Source organism: Haplochromis burtoni, unplaced genomic scaffold (genome assembly GCF_018398535.1).
Source record: "Haplochromis burtoni strain Fernald_Lab_line unplaced genomic scaffold, NCSU_Asbu1 Contig_675, whole genome shotgun sequence".
Taxonomy (NCBI): Eukaryota; Metazoa; Chordata; class Actinopteri; order Cichliformes; family Cichlidae; genus Haplochromis; species Haplochromis burtoni.
Window position 1 is genome coordinate 161,413 of NW_024583036.1, and position 23,271 is coordinate 184,683.

At 41.9% G+C, this 23,271-nt stretch overlaps 1 protein-coding gene across 1 annotated transcript; it reads left to right on the plus strand.

Moving 5' to 3' along the window:
- The first annotated feature begins 4,637 nt into the window (after window positions 1-4,637).
- plod3 (procollagen-lysine, 2-oxoglutarate 5-dioxygenase 3) lies at window positions 4,638-23,142 on the plus strand. Its single transcript, XM_042215186.1, has 19 exons — window positions 4,638-4,891; window positions 10,784-10,875; window positions 11,204-11,340; window positions 13,747-13,910; window positions 13,991-14,103; window positions 14,594-14,657; window positions 15,299-15,396; window positions 16,279-16,374; window positions 16,463-16,594; window positions 16,891-17,012; window positions 17,934-18,038; window positions 18,878-19,003; window positions 19,802-19,946; window positions 20,074-20,187; window positions 20,270-20,341; window positions 20,473-20,577; window positions 20,658-20,804; window positions 21,719-21,844; window positions 21,959-23,142. Exons 1-19 carry the CDS (start codon window positions 4,807-4,809, stop codon window positions 22,112-22,114), a joined length of 2,199 nt encoding a protein of 732 aa, XP_042071120.1. The 5' UTR covers window positions 4,638-4,806; the 3' UTR covers window positions 22,115-23,142.
- Window positions 23,143-23,271: the final 129 nt, after the last annotated feature.

Below are 23,271 nucleotides of genomic sequence, written 5' to 3' on the forward strand. Positions count from 1 at the left end.
TTTTCAGCCTGATTTGTTTTTCATGTCTTCTCCTCCATCATCAGTTATCAGGAGAGCAGACAGTCAAAGTACAAGAATTCAAACAAACACAGAGATTCTACTTACAGAGCAGACACAGCACAGATGTTTCCTTCATCGTCCTTCTCACTCATTTGAGCTTTTTTTCATTTCTGTCACTGACACCAAGTAAAGCCCGCCCTCTTCCTCTCAGTCTGTGGTTTTTATGCTCTTGGGTGGAAGTTGGGTTGTTTTTTTTCAAATTAAACCTTTAAAATCCTGCAAGGCCTCTTGACCTCAAAATAATTTGAATCAAAACCCTGTTGCTGCTTTAACATAATTTCTGGAAAAATCAGGCTGCTTCCTGATGAGGGAGCCATCTTTATAGAAAGCAGCTGGGAGGTTGGAGGGAGTGGTCTTTGTTTTACAGAGCAGAGTGACGTCATCTCCCTCCATCACAGGGAGGACAGGACTCTGCAGGATCACTGATCCACCTCAACACAGAGACAAACTACAGCATTTCATCCATTTACACACAGCTTCATCAACACTAACTCCACACACTCAGCTTACCAGTGACTGTCAGGTTAACCATGTTACTGATGGGACCCTCTCTGGACTCACACCAGTAAACTCCACTGTCCCATTGATAGTAGCTGATGTTACAGGAGACCAGACCATCTTCCAAAGTTCTTCCACATTGAATCATCACTTTATTGCTTATGTTTCTTCTCAGAGTCCATCCAGCAGAGCTGTCCTCGTCCTGACAACTCAGAGATACAAAGTCTAATTCAAACAGCTGAGAGCTGCTGGGACTCACAGTCAGACGAGCTGTGAAAATAGGAGAGGTTAGACTCATTTTCATGGCTGCTTGTGCAGTCGGTCCACACATTGGCTCACATGATTACAGAGATTATCATGATCTTGAAATATAAAAATAAAATTATTTTTTAAATTTTTTTTCATCATAATATTAAAATTTAATCAAAATAACTCGCGGAAGCCGGTATATATATATGTATATACCCGCCAAAATGCAATGCATTTATTGAGACTTTCAACCCCAAGCAGGTAAATTATGGAGAAATGTAAGATAAGAAAAATATCTGAAGAAGATTTAATGTTGTCTTGGCAGATTTGTTTGCATTTACTTCTGATGAGAGCGGCCTACCAGTATGCCTAATTTGTGGATTGTTGATCTTAGGATCCGCATACATAATTGAGCAGCTATTCCCAACCATGAACTATGTAAAAACAAAAACCACTCACGCCTCACAGACGACAGCTACAGTCCTGCGTAAAGATGAAAGTGACTTCGTACAGCCCCGGTCTGCAGACGCTGGGCGCAGAGGTCCCATTGTAAACAAACCACGGCAGACCCGACGATGTTTGCTGTACACATGCAGCTGGCTTCAGCTTTCTGGCACACAGCCCGACACATAACACAACAGCAGAGAGAGCACAGACTATAAGGCGGTGTGGCTCAGGCGCGACCACCTCTCCTGCAGCAGCACTGCAGGCCACGCCCCGCCATACAGGTACCAGGTAACCAGGTAAAATTAATATTCATGCAGAGATTTTGTGAATATTTATTATTCATTTTTTAGGAGCGTAGTGTTTTTTCCAATTATTTTTAGAATTCAGGTTAAGGCTCCGAAAGCCCAAATGCGATATAAGGATCAGTTTTTGTTTGCTACATGGATAATTTAAGTTCAGCTTTTTAATTGATTTAAATTGATTTTTTGTTATAAATTTTTTAAGAGTTTAAAATGTGTTCATTACATAAATAAAATTTCATTTACTTTGTAGCATTTCGTGGATTTCATAAACAACACACTATAGTGGTTTATACAAAGCATAAAGGTAAAAAACAATGTATGCAGTGTTATCTTCATTTTAGATGTCAAAAAGTGTTTTCTTTTCAGTGAAAACAGGGTCCAAATGGCTCTTTGGATCTTAAAGGTTGCTGACCCCTATTTTAGTCCAACACAGAGGCATATCAGTGGCCTGCAGCTATTACCGCTGCTGTTGGGAGAGGCGCAGTCCGAGGTTCTGAGCCTGCCGGCAGCCCCACAGCAGAGCTTCGATGACATCAGCAGGGCCATTTTGGATAGATTGGGCCTCTCTGTCCAAAATCATCGGCAGAAGTTCTGGATCATCACATGCAGCCAAATGACAGCAGCAGAACAGCTGTTTGGGACACTGACTCTGGGGAGGAGACACTTCTCTACCCTGACGGTTTGTACCAATTTGGCTCATTTCAGTTACCTTCCAGAGCCTCATGGACCGGGTGCTGTGGCTGCATGCTGCATATGCTGAGACCTACCTCGATGATGTGATCCTCCACAGTAACACCTCGGCAGACCATGTGCAGCGGGTGGCCGTGGTTCTGGAGTCCCTAAAGCAGGCAGGCAGACCTCAAGGCCAAACTAAAGAAGTGTGCAGTTGGATAGAGGGAGGTACGGTATCTGGGATTCCACTTGGAGGGAGGGCAGGTGTGTCTACAGATGGAGAAGTAAGCCGCCATTGCATCCTGCACACACCCCAAGACCAAAAAGGAAGTGAGGCGGTTCATGGAGCTGCCTGGGTACTATGATCAGTTCATGCCTGGGTTCGTGGGCCTGACCTAGATCTGGTCTCATGGATGGATCACTGCCAGGCGGCATTTGTGCAGGTGAAAAATGCTCTCTATGGGGAGCCGCTGCTCCACACACTACGAGGTTGAGGTGAGTCTTGCCTCCTCGACCACCTCTTGAAACTGAAGTGAAACACATCAAAACTTTGTTAAGTCATGGTCATGTGACCTGGGTGTGTTGAACCATGCTTCCGTGCAGTGTTTTGAAACATATGAGCTTAAGAAGCTCAACACAGTCTTGAAACAACTGTTTCAAGATTCCCATCCCTAAAGATTATCAGACACAAAGTGATGAGCAAAATCTGGTGTGGATTCTGGGGGAAAATTGACATTTTCTGGATTTAAGCCTGGAAGAGATTAGACCTTTAAACTTTCACTGTAAATAAAGTGTGGTCACTTGGATCCCTGCCTGTATGTCCTCCCTCTTTGACATTTGTTACTAATTTTACATCTTCCCTGTGTATGACTTAAAAAAAATACTCAGATCAGAAGGACTTGAATCCCTGGCATAACTCTCAAATGTGTACCTTAAAGCAGATAACATAGGCTGGAGGAAAGCATGTATAATGTAAGCAGAATTGGTCTTAGCACAGAACCCTGTGGAACTCTATAATTAGCATGATGTGGAAGCATGGTGTGTGTGACTAGTGCATTTATACACTATTCTGAATTTAATCATCTCTGGATCTCTTCCATAGCATGCCTTTGTCATGTTTTGTTAAAACATCCTGCTATATGTTCCAGCATAATTGGTCACTTCCCACTAGTTAATCCAGGGATTACTGTGATATGACTGAAATCTGTTTAATAAAATAAAAAATACAATAACTAAATGTCTGATTGTTGTAATTGCTAACAAAGTGTGGCTACTGTCTCTTTCTCCAGATCTTTACTTTCATATCTTGAGTAAAGAGTTAAAGAGTTTAAGAGTACAAAGAGTTAAATACTATCTTTAAAACAAATGAAAATTAAAACCAGGTTAGTTTGAAAGAAATGGTTTTTAAAAGGTATTATAAAACCTCTGCCTCCTTTTTATACATCTATACTCGTGTTTTACTGACATGACCCCCCTATTGAATAGAATAGATTTAATTGTCAATGTTACAAGAACAACGAAACACAGCACAAATTTTGCCTCCGTGGGGTCAATAAAGTCTTATCTTATCTTATCTTATCTCATCTTATTCCTGGTCCCAGTTGATTAACACTGCAGTGTTAATCAACTGGGACCAGGAATAAGATGTTGGGCCCCTTGTTGTGACACTGTGGTGTAGATTGTAGTTTTATTAAATCCTGAGACACACAGAAAGAAACCAGTGATCTAGAGTTTAGAGCATCCCATACATCCACCCTCTAATAACGTATGCTTTTAGCTTACTAGATGGTAAATGTAGAATAAATGCTGGATTGCTGTATTTACAGAACAGCTATGTTTGCAGTCTCTTCACCCAGTTCTTTACTTTTATATTTTGAGTCAATTATTTGGGAGAAAGTGATTTTTTACAAAAGAGCTAAAGAAAAACGATTTTGAGAGTTTATTCATGCATGCTATGTCAGGAAAAGAACTCACAGTGTTAATATTTCATTAGGAAAATGTTAATTGTTTCTTAAATAAATTATGTAAATAAATACTAAATTATGAATACATTTTGGGTGTAATTATAATGATTAAACATCATTATAGATTTTATTGCAGACATGCGACTTTAAAGCTATATAAAACCTCTGCCGACGCACGCTCTCTCTCCGTTTTTCCATGTCCTCGCTATGTCTCTCCCTCTCCCTCCCTCTCCTGAAAGCCTCAGACGTGGCAAAGATTCACGTACTCCATTTTTCACGAACTTTCTGTGGTTTAGCCCACCGAGAAACGAAGAGAAAAAAAAGTTCCCATATGTCTGCCTCTTATTGGCTGGTGGATTTCCGACTATCTGTGCTGATTGGATACCAGCTCTGTCCGTCAAAGCTGTATCGCGTCATTTCTGTTCTCATTGGCTGGATAGCTTTTTGCGGTTTCTGTTGACTTTCTTTTAAAAGTCGGAAAAGGTGACGAGTATCGCGAGAGTCGAGTGCCGACTGAGCTGTGAACGTGAAGAGAGAGGGCCGGGAAGAGAGGAGAAAGAGTGGACTAAAGCTACGGCCTACAGTCTAAACGGAGCCGTGTCCAAACATCCAATATGTCCTCCAGTTTTCTTCTCCGCCTGCTGTCTCTCGCCTTTTTCCAGGGCGCCGTGTGGGCCGAACAGCGGAAGCTTTCTCCAGGTAAGACCGCTGTGCGGGGTCCCCTGGTCGGCCGGGCGGACCACCGTGACCCGCTGGAGCTGTGGAGCTCGGGGTGGGTTACGGAAAGGCTGCTCATCACGTCACAAACCTTTTCACTATTTTCAGAGTTTATTCCGTTATTCAGCCGCTGGGTGAGTTTAGGAAGGATGTTTATTAATTATTAAAACCGTTAGCGCCACAGGACCGTTAGCAAACTTTAACAGGGGTTTGTGTTCATGTCAGAGCAAAATGTAAATATCACAAAAAGTCTCAATAATGACCCCAAATACTCACCCGAGGGGCTCACGGTGGACCTGCTCCCTTTATAACCTCATATACTGTTATTGTAATCCCTACAGGTTATTAATGATTCCCTAAACTCTGGAAAATCTTAATGTGCAACTTTGTTTCCTGGATCTTTATTTCCATTTTTCCACGTATAATCTACCACACAGCGTGGTTAACATGTATCAGTTTTAATCACAGAAACACAAAGGTACAAAGTGCTTCGCATATCGGATAAAATTCAAATATTAAAGAAAGTTAGACATCCCCACAAACAGACACATTCACGCAGGGATGCTTACATTCAGCAGTAAAGATTACAAATCACTGATCAACCCACTCAAACGAGGTTTTACAGCCTCAAATGAGAGCTGGGACTTTTAAAATAGTGTGATCATTTTGATTGCATATTTTATAATCGTATTAGAATAAAGAATTTTAGTTAACTGCATTTAAATAAGTAAAACATGTATTGTAAGTGGATTAAATTAGGTTTAAAAAGCCACTGTGGGAGCCCACAGCACGTTTTATGTAGCAGGATTAATGATTTCCATCATGAACCTCTCACTGGCAGGTCTGTGAAGCAGAGATGATGTCTTACACAGAATAAACGTTTTTCAAAAGAATAACCGGTTTAAATCTGATCTGTGTTTTCCATCCTGTCTTTGGTGCGTCCCTGTGAGGTTTGTTTGCTCAGCTGTGGTTTGTATTCATGTTTATATTACTTATGTGAGGCGTTTTTAAAGGGAGCAGAGTGAGACTGACGACGAGATGTCCTTCTTGTTGTAAACCTTTTTTTTTTTTTTTTTAAAGTTCACAGACACTCAGATAATAACAGAAAAAATAACTGAAAAATATATATTTTTAAATATTTGACTGAAATCTGAGGCCATTTTCACTCATTTATGGGATCCAGTTTAAAGACTTCTTTTGCTTTATCCCGAGATTAATTCATTGATCAAATCAATAATCAGTTTACAGGTTCTTCCTCCTTCAGGATCTTTGAGTTTTGGTCTTTTGATACATAAAAGTGAATTCTTTGCTCGCACTTTTATCCCAGTCCTGATGCTTATTCTTCAGAGGAACGCCAGGATTGTTATATTTTAGTAAAACACCTTTTTTGTGTATATAAAGAAGCTGTTAAATTGTTAATAATAGATAATCAGCTGGTGTTTTAGCTCATCTGAAGGCTTCAGATATCTGAGCTCACAAGAAGTGTCTCAGTTTTTCTCAGGTTCTGTGGCACATTTTAAACACAGCCCAGCTGAAGACGTATTTCTCTAAAACATCTCAGACAATCACAGACACCGTGAAGTTAACCCCGAGAGGCTGTACCTCTGTCACAAAGTGAGTTTGTGAACCTGTGAGAGCATCTTACTTAAACTCGCCTTCTTCCTCTGGGAGGTTGTTGTGTATCTGAGCACTTCCTCCATGTTGTGCTCAGCAGCTCTGAATCTGACTTGTGACACTGAGCATGGCGAGTTTCTATTGGCTGAACGTAACAGAGTTTGTGTTTCATCAGTTTTTATTTATTTTTTACATTTCTGTGACAGACTTTTATAGGAGTCATTTACAGTGTTGACTCTTCAAATTCAAATTCAAATTTTATTTGTCACGTACACAGTCATACACAGTACGATATGCAGTGAAATGCTTGGACAACTGCTCGTGACCTAAAGAAAAAAGAAAAGGCTATGAATAAGATAGGAAATAAATATGAAAATTAAAAAGGGTAAATTTAACTAGGAAGGAATAAAATATAAATTAAGGTTAAAAATGAAATAACTGTACAACACAAATTAGAATGAAGGGTAAATTTAACTGGGAGAATAAGAAATAAAATAACTGAAAAAAAAAACCAACAAAATACACATATAGAACTATATAAGAATGTATGAAGAAATATAAATATATACACAATAACAGCAGCTGTACAAGTCCATCCATCCATTCCTTCCGCTTATCCTTTTCAGGGTCGCGGGGGGCCTGGAGCCTATCCCAGCTGTCATAGGGCGAGAGGCGGGGTACACCCTGGACAGGTCGCCAGTCTGTCGCAGGGCTCAACACACAGGGACAGACAACCATTCGCACTCACATTCACTCCTATGGCAATTTGGATTTCCAATTAACCTATCCCCACAAGCTGAGTTTCAACCAACACCAGGCCGGGGTCTTTCTGTGTGGAGTTTGCATGTTCTCCCCGTGTTTGCGTGGGTTCCCTCCGGGTACTCCGGCTTCCTCCCACCGTCCAACAGAGCTGTACAAGTATTAACTGGAAATGAAGAATATAGTGACCAGTGTTGTGCAATCCACATTATGTCTTGTGCAGTGCAAATATGCTTAAAGTGATTTAAGTGATGAAGTGAAAACAAAGTCCAGAATGTCCAGTGTGTGTAAGAACTTATGTGTGGGTCAGTACTGTGTGGTGGTGTGATTGAGAGACCGTATCGCCTGCGGGAAGAAGCTCCTCCTCAGTCTCTCTGTGTTGGTCTTCAGGGAGCGGAATCGCTTTCCTGACCTCAACAGAGAGAACAGTCTGTTCTTCTTCATAACTCCTGCAGATCTCTGTGGCTCTTAGTTAACCACAGTTTGTGGGCTCCTGTTTGTCCACCTGCTTTTTAAGCACTGATCATAGATTGTGGATCAGATTAAGATGTGTCCATGGGCCCAAGATTTTAATTTGGGGATCTTTCCGAGGCTCTGTGTTGTCTTCTGACACGGTGCTCCCATCAGGCTGGAAAATGCTCCTGGCAGGTTGGAAGAAGGTGGTTTTTAGTGTGGTCGGTCCTTAAAAAGCAGAACAGGGATCAGCTCAGACATGGTCGGTAGTAGGGCTGACCACAAAGATTATTTTGATGTCGACTAGTCACCGATTATTTTTTCATTAGTCGACTAATCAGATCATCATCCACTGGACGTAAAACGTACAGCTATTGCACCAGCAGCATCTGCTCTTATATAACTATCATTAGCTTACAGCTTTAAGTGTTTAAGGTCTGTGCTAACTAAAAATAAAGACAAGATGATAGTTTATTCAATTTTAATGAAATTTGCAGATTGTTTCGGTGAAGTTTAATAAACTCCTTGCTATCTAAAATATAACAGGACACCGGAGTATAATTCTCCAGCATCTCACACTTCTGATAATCAGCTGTCTGCTTGACTTTATTCAGCTGTGTAAAAACTATAACTTTATCTCAGCCAAACCGATTTACTCAAAAAAAAAAAAAACCCAAACAACAACATGTTTAAGTTTTCCAAGTGACTTGTATATCATGTTTAACCTGAGTAGAGAATAAAAATGTCCAGATAGGTTTAACTTCAAACACCTGAACCCGGCAGGTAGTTCTGAACGGTCTGTAGGCCTGCGTGCTTGCATGTGTGAGGCTCTGAACGGTTCTGCTTGTTAACACTAGCACAGTGACATTATGCAAACATTATTTGGACAAACATTAAATGTTTATGCTGATATAAACTTCCTGTATTTCCTTCATATGGGCCGTTCCTGTGAAACGTTCCCTCCTGACCCCTCACAATCAGCTGTAGTACCTTCATAGTATGAACTGCTTGTGTTTAAACTGTGCTGATGAACTGTGCTAAATGTTCTGAACTATATAGCTAAGAGGGCTATGAAACGAGTAAAAAGTGCTGCATTTGGGCCAATATTTCTTTGTACTTTGAGAGCCTGTAACCCTAAAAACACTCAGGTGGAAAAATTTTTGGCTTCATTAGAAGAAGAAAATCCCCAGTACTCGATGTTTAAGTGTTCTACTTGTCTTAAAAAATATTTGACCAAAGCTGAGAAAGAATTTGAAATGTGTTTATGATGTGCGCGCTGTGCAAACTGATGTGAAAACGAAAGAAATGAGCCCACTCAGATCTGCTGCTTGGATCTGTAACATTCTCCAAGGCTCCACATCTCCGGCCTGGTCCCACAGATTCAAATCAAGGAATGGAAAAAGGAAGTCTTTACATTTTTTACATTTTCATCATGCATGTCATATTTCAACATATTTCCATGAGAGTTGGCAAACACACAAACATCTTTGTAAGAAGGAGCGAAATATGAATTCTGCTCATATTTGGTTATGGAAATGATTCAGTATAAACATGGAGGGAAGACCTGGACAGAGGTCACTTTATGGATCGTTTGTCAGGATGTGACTCGGTTTCGCTGGCGCACATCTGCTTTTGTCGTTCATTCATTAGGAAAGCAGCGTGATGAGGAAAGAGACAACAAACCCCCACAGCTGTGCGAGTGCTGTCGGGGGGGGTTGTTGTCCAACACTCGAGCCACAAACAGGAAGAAACCTTCCCACCATTCAGCCTCACATGAGGATTCACACTTATTCCAGCTACAGACCTCCACAGCTGGAACTTTTATTTATAGTTTCAGAGCTGATGTATTCCGTTTAAAGTTTGCAGAGGACGAATTTAGAAAGATGGAATTAAAAAAACGAAAAGATATTTATCAGTTATTTAATAATTAATCCTGAATGACTTCTGGTAGCAGCTGGATTTTTGGGAGCTGGAGCTTCTCAGCAGCTGGGTGAGCCTGAGTTAACATCTGGACAGATACAATACAAAGACCTGCCATCTACAAAGCCAAACACCCGCCATAAGATGGAGGCTGAAATCCTTCCTTTTAGTTCGAGACCCAGAGTCTGCCCCGCAGGCAGCTGCAGAGACTTTCATTGGTTGTTGACAATGACCTTTGACACACCCCTAGGAATCTATTCTATTCAATTCAGATTTATTTATATAGCACAAAGGCATAACAACTTTACATTTTAGAGCAAAGACCCTGCAATAATACAGTGAAAACCTCAACAGTCAGACTGAGTGAGCACTTGGCGACAGTGGGAAGGAAAACTCCTTTTTCAAAAATCTAGAAGTTCTAAAGAATAAAAACGATGGGGGTTAAAAATAGGAGAATTTCCTTCCATATGCACTCGCACAGCTCAGCTGAACTCAAACACAACTACCCATGAGTGCTGCTGGTGGGAAGGGGACGTCGTTATTTAATGACGTGTTGAAAAACCGTGACACCTGGCTGGAAACCTCACAGTAAACTTTCGAGACACTTTCAATCAAACGCTGCCAAAAAAGGAGCAGAGGAGGAGGAGGAGCTTTTCCCATGTTTGGTTTGATGGTATCTGAACCAGCTGTTTGCACAGAGAGAGGATGGGAGCGATTTCTCGGGATATTTAAGGAGCTTTGTTGCACAGCTGTTTTCTCGGCCCTGCGCTGCAGTGAAAGTGTTATTGCTCTCGCACGTTAAAACACGTCAGACCCTCAGGAGCACAGCAGGGGCTTTGGTCACAGACCCTCTCCTCCCCCATGCTACTCCTCCCCTCTTTGACTTTCCCTGGAATTTCAGAGGAATTCTGCTCCCAATTCCTAATAAAAAGCCTGCAGGGAAACTCTGGCAGCTGCTCGTATCTGCAAACAGGACTGAGTGTTACCAGCATACAGCAGCACATCCTCCAAATATTTCAATATTTGCCAAAATGGATCGTTATATATTTACCAGTTGTAAAAAAAACAAAAAACAAGAGTTCTCTGTTGATTTGACAACGTCATGCTGATCACCTGATGTGTTTGCAGAAAACTTGCTGGTCATCACCGTGGCAACAGAGGAGACGGACGGCTTCCTGCGCTTCATGAGGACAGCCCAAGAGTTCAACTACACTGTGAAGGTAACACACACACACAAGTTACACTGCTGGGTAACTTTGTGTTAAAGAGTAACCTGTGACCTGGTGAGGTTAGTGTCATTAAAGAGTAATCCATTACATCCCTGGCTGAGGTGCTGCTGATGTCTGATGCCACACAGTGCAGCTCTGACTGCAGTAAAACGTCTTTGTTTAAGGTGCAGGAACAACTCCAGCGGAGAAAAATAAAACTGTTTCTGTTTTTTTGTGCTGCAGATCCTTTAGAAACACTTTCAGTGATCACACGAGCAGATCAGCTGTCAGAGGATTTATTGGATGCAAATGAGTTTAATGATATGACGGTGGTGTACAGGTCCTGGGTCTGGGCGAGGAGTGGAAGGGAGGCGACGTCGCTCGGACGGTGGGTGGAGGTCAGAAGGTGAGATGGTTGAAGAAGGAGGTGCAGAAACACTCGGAGAAGACGGAGCTCGTCATCATGTTTGTGGACAGGTAAACACCGTGTGTGTGTGTGCGTGCGTGTGTGTGTGTGCGCGTGTGTGTGTGTGTGTGTGTGTGTGTGTGTGTGCGTGTGTGTGATATACTTATCGTTCCCATCAGTCCTGATTTCTGTCTTTTCACAGCTCTACTCCTCCTGTTCTTTATCTTGTCTCAGTTTTCGCTGCTTTTGTTGTGTCTTTACTTTTTCTTTCTGACCTACTTTGACACACACGAGGACAAAGCTTTTCTCACAAAAATGAATGATATGAATTTTCGTATTGTTCGATTAGCAGATAAACAGTGAAATCAGAGCTCAGGCACCACCTGTGACCTGTGCAGGGATTTCACTGGTTCTGGGCTCCAGTTTTGTTACTGTTAACTAAAGTTAAAGTTCAGACAAGTCCAGAAATACAAACCCAGTCACGGAGGCCTGGGGAAGGATGGGTGGCCACTGGTTGTTAGGAGAAAAATGTTTCGTGACAAGTTAGCAAATGATAAACCATGAAGATGGAAGAAGCACACGGTGCTGCACTGAAAGCTTCATTTTTTGGATCGCTTCAGTCTTTAATAGATTTCCACGGTCTCCTGTAGTTTACATAAAAGACGACTTGCATGTAAAGACTCATTGACTCGCAACATGGCAGAAAAACCACACAATGGATAACTTTTGCCTTCAAAGTAAAACTTGCGACTTTAAAATGTATTGGCTGCAGTAGTAAATGTAAACTTTTACTTTGAAGCTAAGGTTCGGTCGACCTTTTTCAAGTTTCACTGTCACATGGTGGTAAATTAGCGAGCGTTTGCAGACAGGTCATCATCTTTCATGGCAATCTTCTTGCAACCAAAGCAGTCACAGGTTTGTAGTCCAGCGACCTCCAGTGGCCACTCACTAACCAGTTTTAGGGCGTACGAATACATTTTTCCTTGCAAAAAGGCTGGTGGTTCCCAAAACTGTCTGTGTAAGCTAGGTCGCAAATTGTGGACCAAAAATAACAAAATTAAATTAAAATACTATTGGGGCATTGGGTCAGAGTCTGTGAAGGTGCTCTCATTGCTCTAATAGCTTGAAAGAAAAGCGTCTGGACTCTTTAGTTGCTTGAAGAGTTTCCCTCTCATCCGAGAAGCTTCTTCAGTTCTAAGGTCAAATGGTGGAGAGTCCCAGATTAAACCCAGTGGAAATATCCCCCCAAAGAGGGACAAAGGACCCCCTGATGATCTCTACCTAATCACATGAGCCAAAGTGTGAAAGCGGGTGTGGGTCACAATCAGCCAGAGGTTTCGGGTGAGCTCATTGTGAAACCTGGCCCCACCCTATCATGTGATTTCCTGAGGTCAGATGGCCCAGGATGTGAGTGGGCGTTAAGGCGTCTGGGAAGGGATCTCAAAACTGGATTATAGATGGCAGAGAGTTGGTGTCGTAAACCCACCGCCTCTGTTCAAAGATGGTCGCTCACAGTGGACATAAATGGCTTCTTTCACTCCTCTTTCAAACCATCTGTCCTCTCTGTCCAAAATGTGAACGTTGGCATCCTCGAAAGAGTGACCTTTGTCCTTTAGATGCAGATGGACTGCTGGATGACTGAGAACCTTCACAGACATACTGTCTCCCTCTTATTCTGCCAAGAGAAGCCAAGTGTAATCAATCATGATCTCTAACAGGAAGTAAATATGCTTTGGCCTTGCCCAGCTAAAATACACTATAGAACCTTCAGCACCACAAAAATTTAACTGAGTGAATGCATATATTGCATATATTTGACCCTTAGAGAGAAAAGGTTGGAGAAAATCCAAAACACAGTAAATTCAAACTCAATTGAGTTTCTTTTGGTAATGTCTGATGTTTGCTGCGCAATTCTTCCACCCTGAAAAAGCCTGGGACAGTTCAAATAAATCATGGAAAGTCCAGAATCGCCATGAATTCATGCCCTTGAAGACTGTATTTAAACCTCTGACCACAACTGTAAAACCCCCATTTCCTCCAGTATAACCCAGTTGTGGAACATCACAGAGACGAGGTGATCATCTGGTAGAGGGGAGACCACAGCAGGAGCAGGAGACCCCTCTGTGTCCTGTTTTAGGTTTTAATGAACACCTTAAACTCTGTACTGGAGCTGCTGTAGGCGGTCATTACTTCAGACTTTCTGGAAAGAGACGGATAAAGTTGGGAATGAGCCACACTCGACTGTGGAGGTCTGCAGCTCACGCTGAACTCTTACTGTAATTTCTTCCATTTATCGTCCTTTAAATGTTTTATTTTTCCTGTTTACATGTAAGCTGACGTGGCTCTCACTCTTTCTAGCCACTGCTCAGTGTTCAGTCCTGATTGTTTCTGTCATAAACATGCTCTCTGTCTGCTTATCCCACACATTCAAACTGTTGCAAACAGTAACAGGCCCCCCTCTTTCTCTCTCCATGCAGTTACGATGTGATCTTTGCATCGGGTCCTGAGGAGCTGCTGTCCAAGTTTTCCCGTTTGGGTCACAAAGTCATTTTCTCAGCTGAGGGTTTCTGCTGGCCTGACCAGCGCCTGGCCTCCAAATACCCCGAGGTGCGTACTGGGAAACGCTACCTGAACTCAGGAGGTAAGGAGCTCGCTGCTATTCCTTTAAAATACTATAAAAAGTTTAAAGCAGTAAGTAACACACGACTTCTTGCTCTTCAGGGTTCATCGGCTATGCTCCAGAGATCAGTGCAATTGTCCAGCAGTGGAAGTACAAAGACAGCGATGACGACCAACTTTTCTACACCAGGATCTACCTGGACAAGACGCACAGGGTAAAAACAACTTCGCAAACATTAAAAAAACAAAAGTAACCCACAGTTTTATAGCCACTGTTGGAGCCACTAGAACAAGTCGCAGTCACAACAGGAACATTTTCATGTAAATACTTTTTCTGTACCAATTGTAATGCAAGTTAAAGAACAAGACCTCCTCACACTCTGTTCCCTCCAATGACAGGATAATGGCTGCAGTTCACTTTGCATTTCTTGTTACCATTAGTAACAAGTAACATTAGTCTGAGGTTGGCTCCTTTAATGTTACCTCAGGTCGACGGTCTTTGACGTTGCAGACAAAACGAGTTAATCTGTACTGCTGGGTAAAAACTGAATTGTTTTGAACATATTCTTAGAAAACTAGGCCAGCAGTGATTTCAGAGAAGAAGAGTTTTTGAATCTCAGATATTCGCCCAGCTTGTCATGTCTGAATTTATCTGTAAAAGTCTAAATCTTGACAAAGCTGCTCTGTTTATTATTGTCACATCAGACCAAGTTTAACATGACCCTGGATCATCGATCCCGGATCTTCCAAAACCTGAACGGAGCTGTTGGTAAGAAACACAAATATGTGAGAGCTCAGTTTACACGTGAACCAGCTCTGTCTCCATCCAGCTGTTAGTCAAAGAGGCTACAATCCTGTTAATGCAACTCTAAGCCTGTTGTTATGAGGGGGGAGATTAGCTACAGAGACCAAAACAACTTTTTGTATCAGGCTGTAAACATGTTTATTTCAGTCTGTGGGGGATGACTCACTTTTACAAGCACACAGTTTAAACCTGAGTAAAAAGTAGAGGATCGATAATAGAGCCCTGTGAAGCTCCACGATTTGTAAGGAAACATTCATTCTGGTTTTTGTTACTCACTCTACTGGTTACTTCATCCTGAAAACCTCTGATTTGAATGTGAAATACTTCAATTCAGATATTAAAAGGTTTATTATACATGTGTATTCATGCCTTTCTGACATAAATCTGTCCAACTTTTTCAACGTGCTATTACTGTACTCAGGCTCTTATGAGGATATATCTTTGGTCTGACTGAATCAAGGTGTGTCGTGTTTGTTTCTACGGTAAAGTTGGACATTTTAACACGAGCTTATGAGGACTGACTTCCCACTGGAGCCTCAAGTGGACATTTGAGGAACTGCTGTTTCTTATTGAGCAGAAACACTTACACTAAATCTCCTTTCTAGATGAGGTCGTCTTGAAATTCGAGAGGGCAAAGGTCAGAGCAAGGAATGTCGCCTACGACACGCTTCCTGTTGTTATCCATGGCAACGGACCCACCAAGGTAACACGACAATGTGATGGTAAAACCAGAGCACAGACAGATTTTGTGATCAGGAGTCAGGTGTGACGTGTTAAGCTGGGCAGACACTGCGATTTCTTTCAGTCGTGTTATTCAGCTCCTGCTCAAACTGCACGATTGACTCGCAGGGGTTAGAAGTTCGTAGGTCGCGAGGGTCTCACACTATACGGCCCGATGCTCTGATGCGACCTGAGTGCTCACACTGTGCTTCCGTAAAATGAAGCTTATAACACAAAATCTGTCGCTCGCTCTGTCTTTCACTCACACGGACACACCACCACCATCAACTTTGCTAAATTGCTAATGAAAAACATGATCAGGCAGCTGTGATTGAGCAGCAGTGTAAATCCAACTATTTTCACGGTTGTTGTGGTCGTGATAATTTTGTGAGGCCACATCGAAAAGGCTCGGATGAGCTTTCCAAAGTTGTACAAGTTGTGCCTCCATCGCTTGTGTCCAGATCACACGCTGCACAGCTGCTCCGTCATTTTCACCGACATCTATGTGTTTGCACATGAGCAGTGTGAGCGGCTGCGGTGACAACCTGTTTGAAATCCTCCCGACCAAGCGATTGATGGTCGTGAGGTGTTAATCGCTTCTCGTTACCCCACGTATACACGATGAAGGCCAAACTCGGGCCGATCCCCAAAACGGTTGCATGACTGAAATATCGGCTCAAAATGGCCAAATATCGCACAGTGTAAGCCCAGCATTAGAGTAAACCACTGTGCTGCTGTTTAAAACTAAAGACTCGTTGATCTTTAAAGCCTCACACTTGAAACTGTTCCTGCCTATCATTAAAAATCTGATTATCAAACACAACACATATATTTAATAATTCTGCACATCTGCTTGTCTCTGCAGCTGCAGCTGAACTACCTCGGTAACTACGTCCCCACGGTGTGGACCTATGAAACCGGCTGCGGGATTTGCGACGAGGACCTGCTCTTCTTCAGTGAGGTGCCTGCACCACTCAGTGGAGGACATAATGAGGAGAAAAGGTTTTCCTGTCAGTGTTTGAACTGTACGTGTGTGTTTGTGTGTTCAGGACGAACAGATGCCTCTGGTCTACGTCGCTGTTTTCATCGAACACGCAACTCCCTTCATGGAGGAGTTCCTGGAGCGCCTGTCCACTCTGAACTACCCAAAAACGAGGATTCGCCTCTTCATCCACAACAACGTACGATGCACACTCGCACAGAGTTCCAGTTTCACTGCTCTCACTGGAACATCAGAGGGAGGAAAAAGATTCACAATTAAAGAGTCAGAATTGTCTCACTGAGAGATTTTAGGCAACTTTGACACAAGGAAAAGGTTCCTGACTGTGGCTCAAGCAGAGAGTAGTTTGAGTAGCCTTCAACTGTGAAAAATGTTTTGCCTGTTCACTAAATTTAGAGCCAAAGTTAATTTTTGCAGCATACAGAACTTCCTTCCTGTGTCATGTGCTTTCTGACCTGTTGTGTCCCTGTACTGCAGGTCGTGTACCACGAGCGTCACATCCAGAAGTTCTGGGAGCGTCACAGGTCTCTGTTCCCAGACGCCCGGGTAGTCGGACCAGAGGAGAACCTGAAGGAGGACGAAGCCAGAACCATGGCTGTGTGAGTGCACAACCTCTAAGGACATTATAAAAACTTTAAAACAGTAAAATATAAGAAGTCCTGGAAAAAGGAGATATGACACCAAAACGAAAGGTAGGTTTCAAAGATGTTATCAACACTGTCAGCAAAAGTGGTCTCAAATATGTACAAATATTTAACTATTTTCATTTTTAGTACCAACCTTTAAAACCTTTATTTATTTTAAAATAAGGCAGAAATAAACAGTAGTTTTCCTTCTGTGGTTTTATTTGGATTTATGTACAGCTCATAGTGTTCATCAACTGCATGTTGCAGAACTTTGCCAACATATAAATGAAATAAAAGTGAGCAATTAATTCATCTGAAACAAAAGTTCAAATTTAGGAAAATCCAAAAGATACGATAAAACCTAAATCCCCAAATAAGCACCTGCAAGAGGCAGAGAATAAATTCTGAGGACAAATATACGCTACAGGTGGAAACAATCAGGGAATCGGGAGGAAGACAAAGACAGGAAATAAAAGGACAAAAGACACGCAAAGATCAGGAAAATAAAGGTAGACATTATGATGAGACAGAGAAACATAAAAAACATGGAAAAACAACCAGGAATTGAGCAGTTTTCACTGCTGTATACAACCTTGAATCTCTTTCTTTCCTTAAAACCCAGCATTCGCAACCAGGACTTGGTAGGAACCTCAAGCAGGACATTTAAAGACGGAAATGAGGCAGAACAAAACACTTAAATTGCTCTGTGAAGCTTATTTATAAACCAGGAAGTTAAATCTGTTTAATGAGAGGAGCTAATTTAGAACAACTACATTAAAAAAAGGTCAGATTCCTTCTGTAGTAAGATAAAAAAAATACGTCTGACCGTCACCTTTATGGAAACTCTCTAAATACGAAGGTAATGAACCTTCCTGGCTGTTTGTTTGACTGCAGCGAGGTGTGTAAGAAGGATCCAGAGTGCGACTACTACTTCAGCATCGACTCAGATGTGGCTTTGACGAACCCCGACATCCTGAGGATCTTGATGGAGGAGAACAAGTACGTAGAAGCTGTGTTTACACCGTCAGTAAAACCCTGAGCACATCTGCACTGGATGAGACTCAAAAACTAAAACAAAAGACTACAAAAAATGTCGCATATTTGTTGATAAGTTTTTAAAAACTGACAGCCAAATATTTAAATGCTTTTCAGGCCAACGAGGGTTTCGTTGTGGAGATTAAGCTTATGATCAGGACTTCTTCATGGTGACTGATCCAGGATGGATCATTTCAGATTTTCTTTTCGTGACGTTTGGTTCATTTTTGCTATTTTCCTCCTGCCTGTGATGGTATTTGTGTCCAGACTATCACTCCAAGGTCAAATTCAGCTTTCCTAAACAGCTCTGACACTAACCGAGAGCTCAGGCCACATTTTGCCTCAACGTCCATTACAGGCTCTACCCCAAATCAAGATACTATCCCAAGCTCTAATACAGATCTCTTCCAGCTTAGACATTAACCCCCAAAGCTCAGTCCAGTCTCTGTGCCAAGGTACCATCTAGACCCTAATAGCATAGAGGGTGTACGAGATGAGGACCATTAGTGTAAATCCAAGGTTCAGTTCAAGCTGTCTGGAGTTTAATGGATGCCTGAATGTTAACAGCAACACTGATTATTCTACTGGAGCCAAATAACTTTGACTATTTTGAGCTCACTGTTTGATTTTAAAAACGGCTAATGGCTTCAGACTAAAGGAACCTGCGTCTATTTTAATACTCTCAGACTACTTTCTGCTACTTCTTTCCAGATATTAGGCGCTATCAGTATTCAGGCTTTATGTTAGATTCTGTTGGTTTTTATTTTAATGCAGTTCCCTGAAATCCTTTGCTGTTCTTGCAGGTCTGTCATAGCACCCATGCTGTCCAAACACGGAAAGCTGTGGAGTAACTTCTGGGGCGCTCTAAGCCCTGAAGGATACTACTCCAGATCTGAAGATTACATTGAGATCGTCCAGGGCAAGAGGGTGTAAGTAACACACAGAAACTGGTTAATGCTGCCTATTGTGGCCCAGTACACTGTCACAAAAGAGATAATTTCAAGTTTAAATAAAGGTTAAATGAATGAAACAGAAGCACAAAACCCACCTATAGTTGTTTATCCATTTCTACATTTTAAGGTAATAAAAAAACGGGTCAAACTGATTCAGTGATTTTATTTTAGATTGTTCTATCGGTTTGTCATAAATGTTCCATTATTTAGTGAATAGATATGTCATAATGAAAATAATAATAATGATGTATATGTTGCAGTTGGTGTGTTCAGATTTTAATTGTAAAAAATATGAGAGACTCTACATATGTTTTTAGTTTTTTCATTGAACGAATGAGCCCTCATGTGAAAGCGAGTGATTTCTAGTATCCAGTGAAGAGGTGACTGTTTAACATCTGGTTAAACCCAAACCAACCCCAACCTTAGATGGGTTTCCCATTAAAGAAAAAAGTGATTCTCCTCCTTTCAGCTGATCTCTTGCTCTTAAGTGCCACGGTTGTTTCCAGTTGTTGAGATTTTGCTTTGGCTATTGTTTTGGGGTCACTGGTGTTTCGGTTTCTTTGATCCCTGTGCCAGATTCTATAGCATAGATAACCAAATGTGGGATTCAAACAGGCAAAAATGGCAAAAAAAAAAAGCATTTGGCAGATTAGAAAAAGTCCAGAAAGTCAGCAAGTCCAACTACAGATGAATCCATAAGACTTAAAAACCAGCACCAAACTCTGAGACGCGACATCCTGTCTGTAAAACAACCTTCTGCCTGTGTTTGTGCAGAGGTCTGTGGAATGTGCCGTACATCACTCAGGTCTACCTGATCAAAGGCAGCGTGCTGCGGACTAAACTGTCCCAGGTGAGCCTGTATATGGATGAAGGGGGCATGGACGCTGACATGGTGTTCTGCAGGAGCATCCGAGACCAGGTAACACAAGCGTTCTCTGCTTTTAACTGTAAGCACAGTCAGAGTGGATTACAAAAAAGCTCTTTTGTAAGCAGCAATGATGTTGTTTCATTGAACTTTATACAAACAAAACTTAATATGTCCACAGGGAGTCTTCATGTATGTGTCCAACCGTGACGAATTTGGCCGTTTGGTGGCCTCGTCCAATTACAACACGTCCAGGCTCCACCCAGACATGTGGCAGATCTTCGACAACCCTGTGGTCAGGAAAATGTACATGAACACTCAAATTAGATGATGTGGGTAAAGCTAAAACAACTCAGACTGTCTGTCTGTATTTGCAGGACTGGAAGGAGAAGTATGTCCACGAAAACTACTCCAAGATCTTTGAAGATGAGAAGACTTATGTAGAGCAGGTAATAAAGTGAGGAAGGGGAATCAGGAACCAGAGGCAAAAAAAGCCCACCTCCCATGTAGAGTATTTTCAGATTATTATTAATGATTGTTACAGAATCATCGTGGGTTTAACAATCTCTCTGTATTTCAGCCCTGTCCAGATGTTTACTGGTTTCCAGCTTTCTCAGACAAAATGTGTGACCATATGGTAGAAACCATGGAAGACTGTGGCGAGTGGTCTGGTGGAACGCACAAGGTAAACACTTATTCTAACTGTCACACAAGGGCAGAAGTAAGTACTAAGACTTAACAGTTTTGTGTTTTCTGTGTTTCTAGGATGAGCGTCTGGCTGGCGGTTATGAAAATGTCCCAACTGTGGATATCCACATGAACCAGATCGGCTTTGAGAAGGAGTGGCTCAAGTTCCTCAAAGATTATATTTCCCCCGTCACTGAGAAACTCTATCCTGGCTACTACCCCAGGGTACGGTAAAAGCCTAACCCCAGTCTCACGTTCAGACTCCCTACCCCACCAAGGAGTTCAATCCACAACCTCCCTCACGGGAGAGCCCAGAGCTTACTCCAAAGTATAGTTTACACTCTAACCTAAGGGTTCAATTCAAGACTTTGTGCCAAGGTATTGCTCAGGAGATCCTAATCCCACGGTACAGTTTAGACCCTCTGAGTCCACACTTTAGCCTAAAGTGTAGTTTAGATCCAAATCTTGGTTTTCAGTGTAGAGTCTTTGCCAAAGTACCATCAATAGCCTAACTCCCACCTAAATATACAGACCAAACCCTAGGTTTAGACTCGATACCAAGGTACTGTCAAGACCCTTACGCTAAGATACAGACCAGACGTTAACCAGAGGGTCGGGTCCAGACTCAACATTAAGGTTAGAGTCACCCCATGGGTTGAGGTACTGTCCACACAATAACCATAGTGTTCAAGTTCCAGATACGTTTATCATTCAGAGCCTTCCTCTAAGGTAGGGTGCACACCCTGAACACAAGGTGCAGTCCATCAGAATAACTCCTTAGCGTCCTCAGAGGTTCTCTCAAGACCTCACCCAAAGTTCAGCCCAGAAATATCTCATGATCTCAGACCGATGCTTACCTCGAAATCAATCCCAGATATTGAGCCACTACAAAGGTTTTGACAGTGCAGGCATTACAGGAAAAAAACCTCAGTATCTGCCCCAGGGTACAGTCAGGGTACACTGTGCTCTACTGCACTCTAAGAGAATACAAATCCACAATGCTAAGGAGCTATACATTAATCATGTTTTTCTTTAGAAAGTTTCTGAGTCAGATTTTTATCTGATGTTGGGAACATTGTTGTGTTTGTGCTGTCTTTTGTTAATCCTCTTAAAAATGATCTGGTACTGTCTACATGCAGGCTCAAGCCATTATGAACTTTGTGGTGCGTTACCGTCCAGATGAGCAACCATTATTGCGGCCACATCATGACTCCTCCACCTTTACTATCAACATCGCCCTGAACAGGAAGGACATTGACTACGAGGTAACGCAGCCTGCTGATCTAAAGATGAATAAACAAGAAGCCAAAGAACATGCTATCCTGAATAATTTCCCTAAAGCTCTGCCTTTCTTAATGCAACATGTGTACTTGTGTCAGGGTGGAGGTTGCAGGTTCCTGCGGTACGACTGTAAGGTGGAGTCTCCTAGGAAGGGCTGGTCCTTCATGCACCCAGGTCGACTGACACACTACCACGAAGGCCTGCGCGTCACCAAAGGGACCAGATACATCATGGTGTCCTTTGTCGACCCCTAAACATGCAGAGCGTGTGCATAAAAGGCTGCTGGTGTGTCTGTGTGAGCATGAGAAGATTAGCCAACCTAATCATCATATTCATAATGGAGGAAAAGACGTGATGACCTTGAATGCATCATGTTATTATTTCACTGTGTCCTTATTTCAGGTGTACATAAGATTTGACTTATCATCGTTGACATTTCAGAGTTTTCTGTTTTTTACCTTGTTTTTATTCCTGACACTAGTGAAGCAAATAAAAACGGGAGATTTGTGGTCTTGAAGGTATCGCTGTCGGACATTTCAAAATAAGAGTCTCATGCTTAAAATCAGTTGTCACCGTGCTGCCTTACGTTTAAACGTTAACTAAATCTATGCAAGCAAAACACTCCAAGCTGTGTTTCAACAATCAGCTGTTACACTCCAAACTCTGAAAAATTAATGCCACCTGTTGTGCCAAGTAGAGGGTGTTACCTGTATTAGTGATGTGCTCGAGGGTAAATCCACCTCAAAGACAAGTCTGCTGGATTTGAGCATCAATATTCTAGACGTGCAAATCCTCAATATCAGTTAATATGATACAGAGAAGAAAGATGGGTATAAAGATGCTTTAAAGAAAACCGTGTGAATGATGTGCCAAGAAGTCTATATGTTTGGTAAAAGTCTGTAAAAACAAGATTTAAGCAAGTGGAGCTCCACTTTGAGGAGTTTTTAGACTCTTTGTAAACTCTAAAGGCCTTTTATGTATTTGTTTTATTCTTTGTTGTTTATTCTTGTTTTTAAAATTTACATGTCCTCCTTAGGTTTCCATGGGGTAGTCATCATTAGGGTGTGAAGCGCTGCCTCCTCTTGCAGGATTATGTCTTTATTTAAAAAATGCTGTGATGGTTTTTAGTCTGAGGTGCAGGGTTTCCACCCAGCCTCTGGTTTTCTTCTATACGTGCCTGTTTATCAAAAGTCTCTGGCTTTGTAAAAACTGCATTAAATTATTTGTTGATGACTGACTGAATAAAGTTTTGAGATTTTAATAAAAAAAGACCTGTCACATAGTTTAAGTAGTCCTTTTTTGGGGCTATCAAACTGTCAAGAAAACGACTCTGATTTTTACTCTAGTATTTATGTTTTTACTTTAAGAATATTCTTATTTACTTTTGCGAGTTTGTGCTGGTGGCACTAAC

Coding starts and splice junctions, on each gene's coding strand:
- plod3 (XM_042215186.1), top strand. CDS start 4,807: ATGTCCTCCAGTTTTCTTCTCCGCCTGCTGTCTCTCGCCTTTTTCCAG. Junction 19,947..20,073: donor GCAGGAGCATCCGAGACCAG/GTAACACAAGCG, acceptor ATATGTCCACAG/GGAGTCTTCATGTATGTGTC. Junction 20,805..21,718: donor ATCCTGGCTACTACCCCAGG/GTACGGTAAAAG, acceptor GTCTACATGCAG/GCTCAAGCCATTATGAACTT.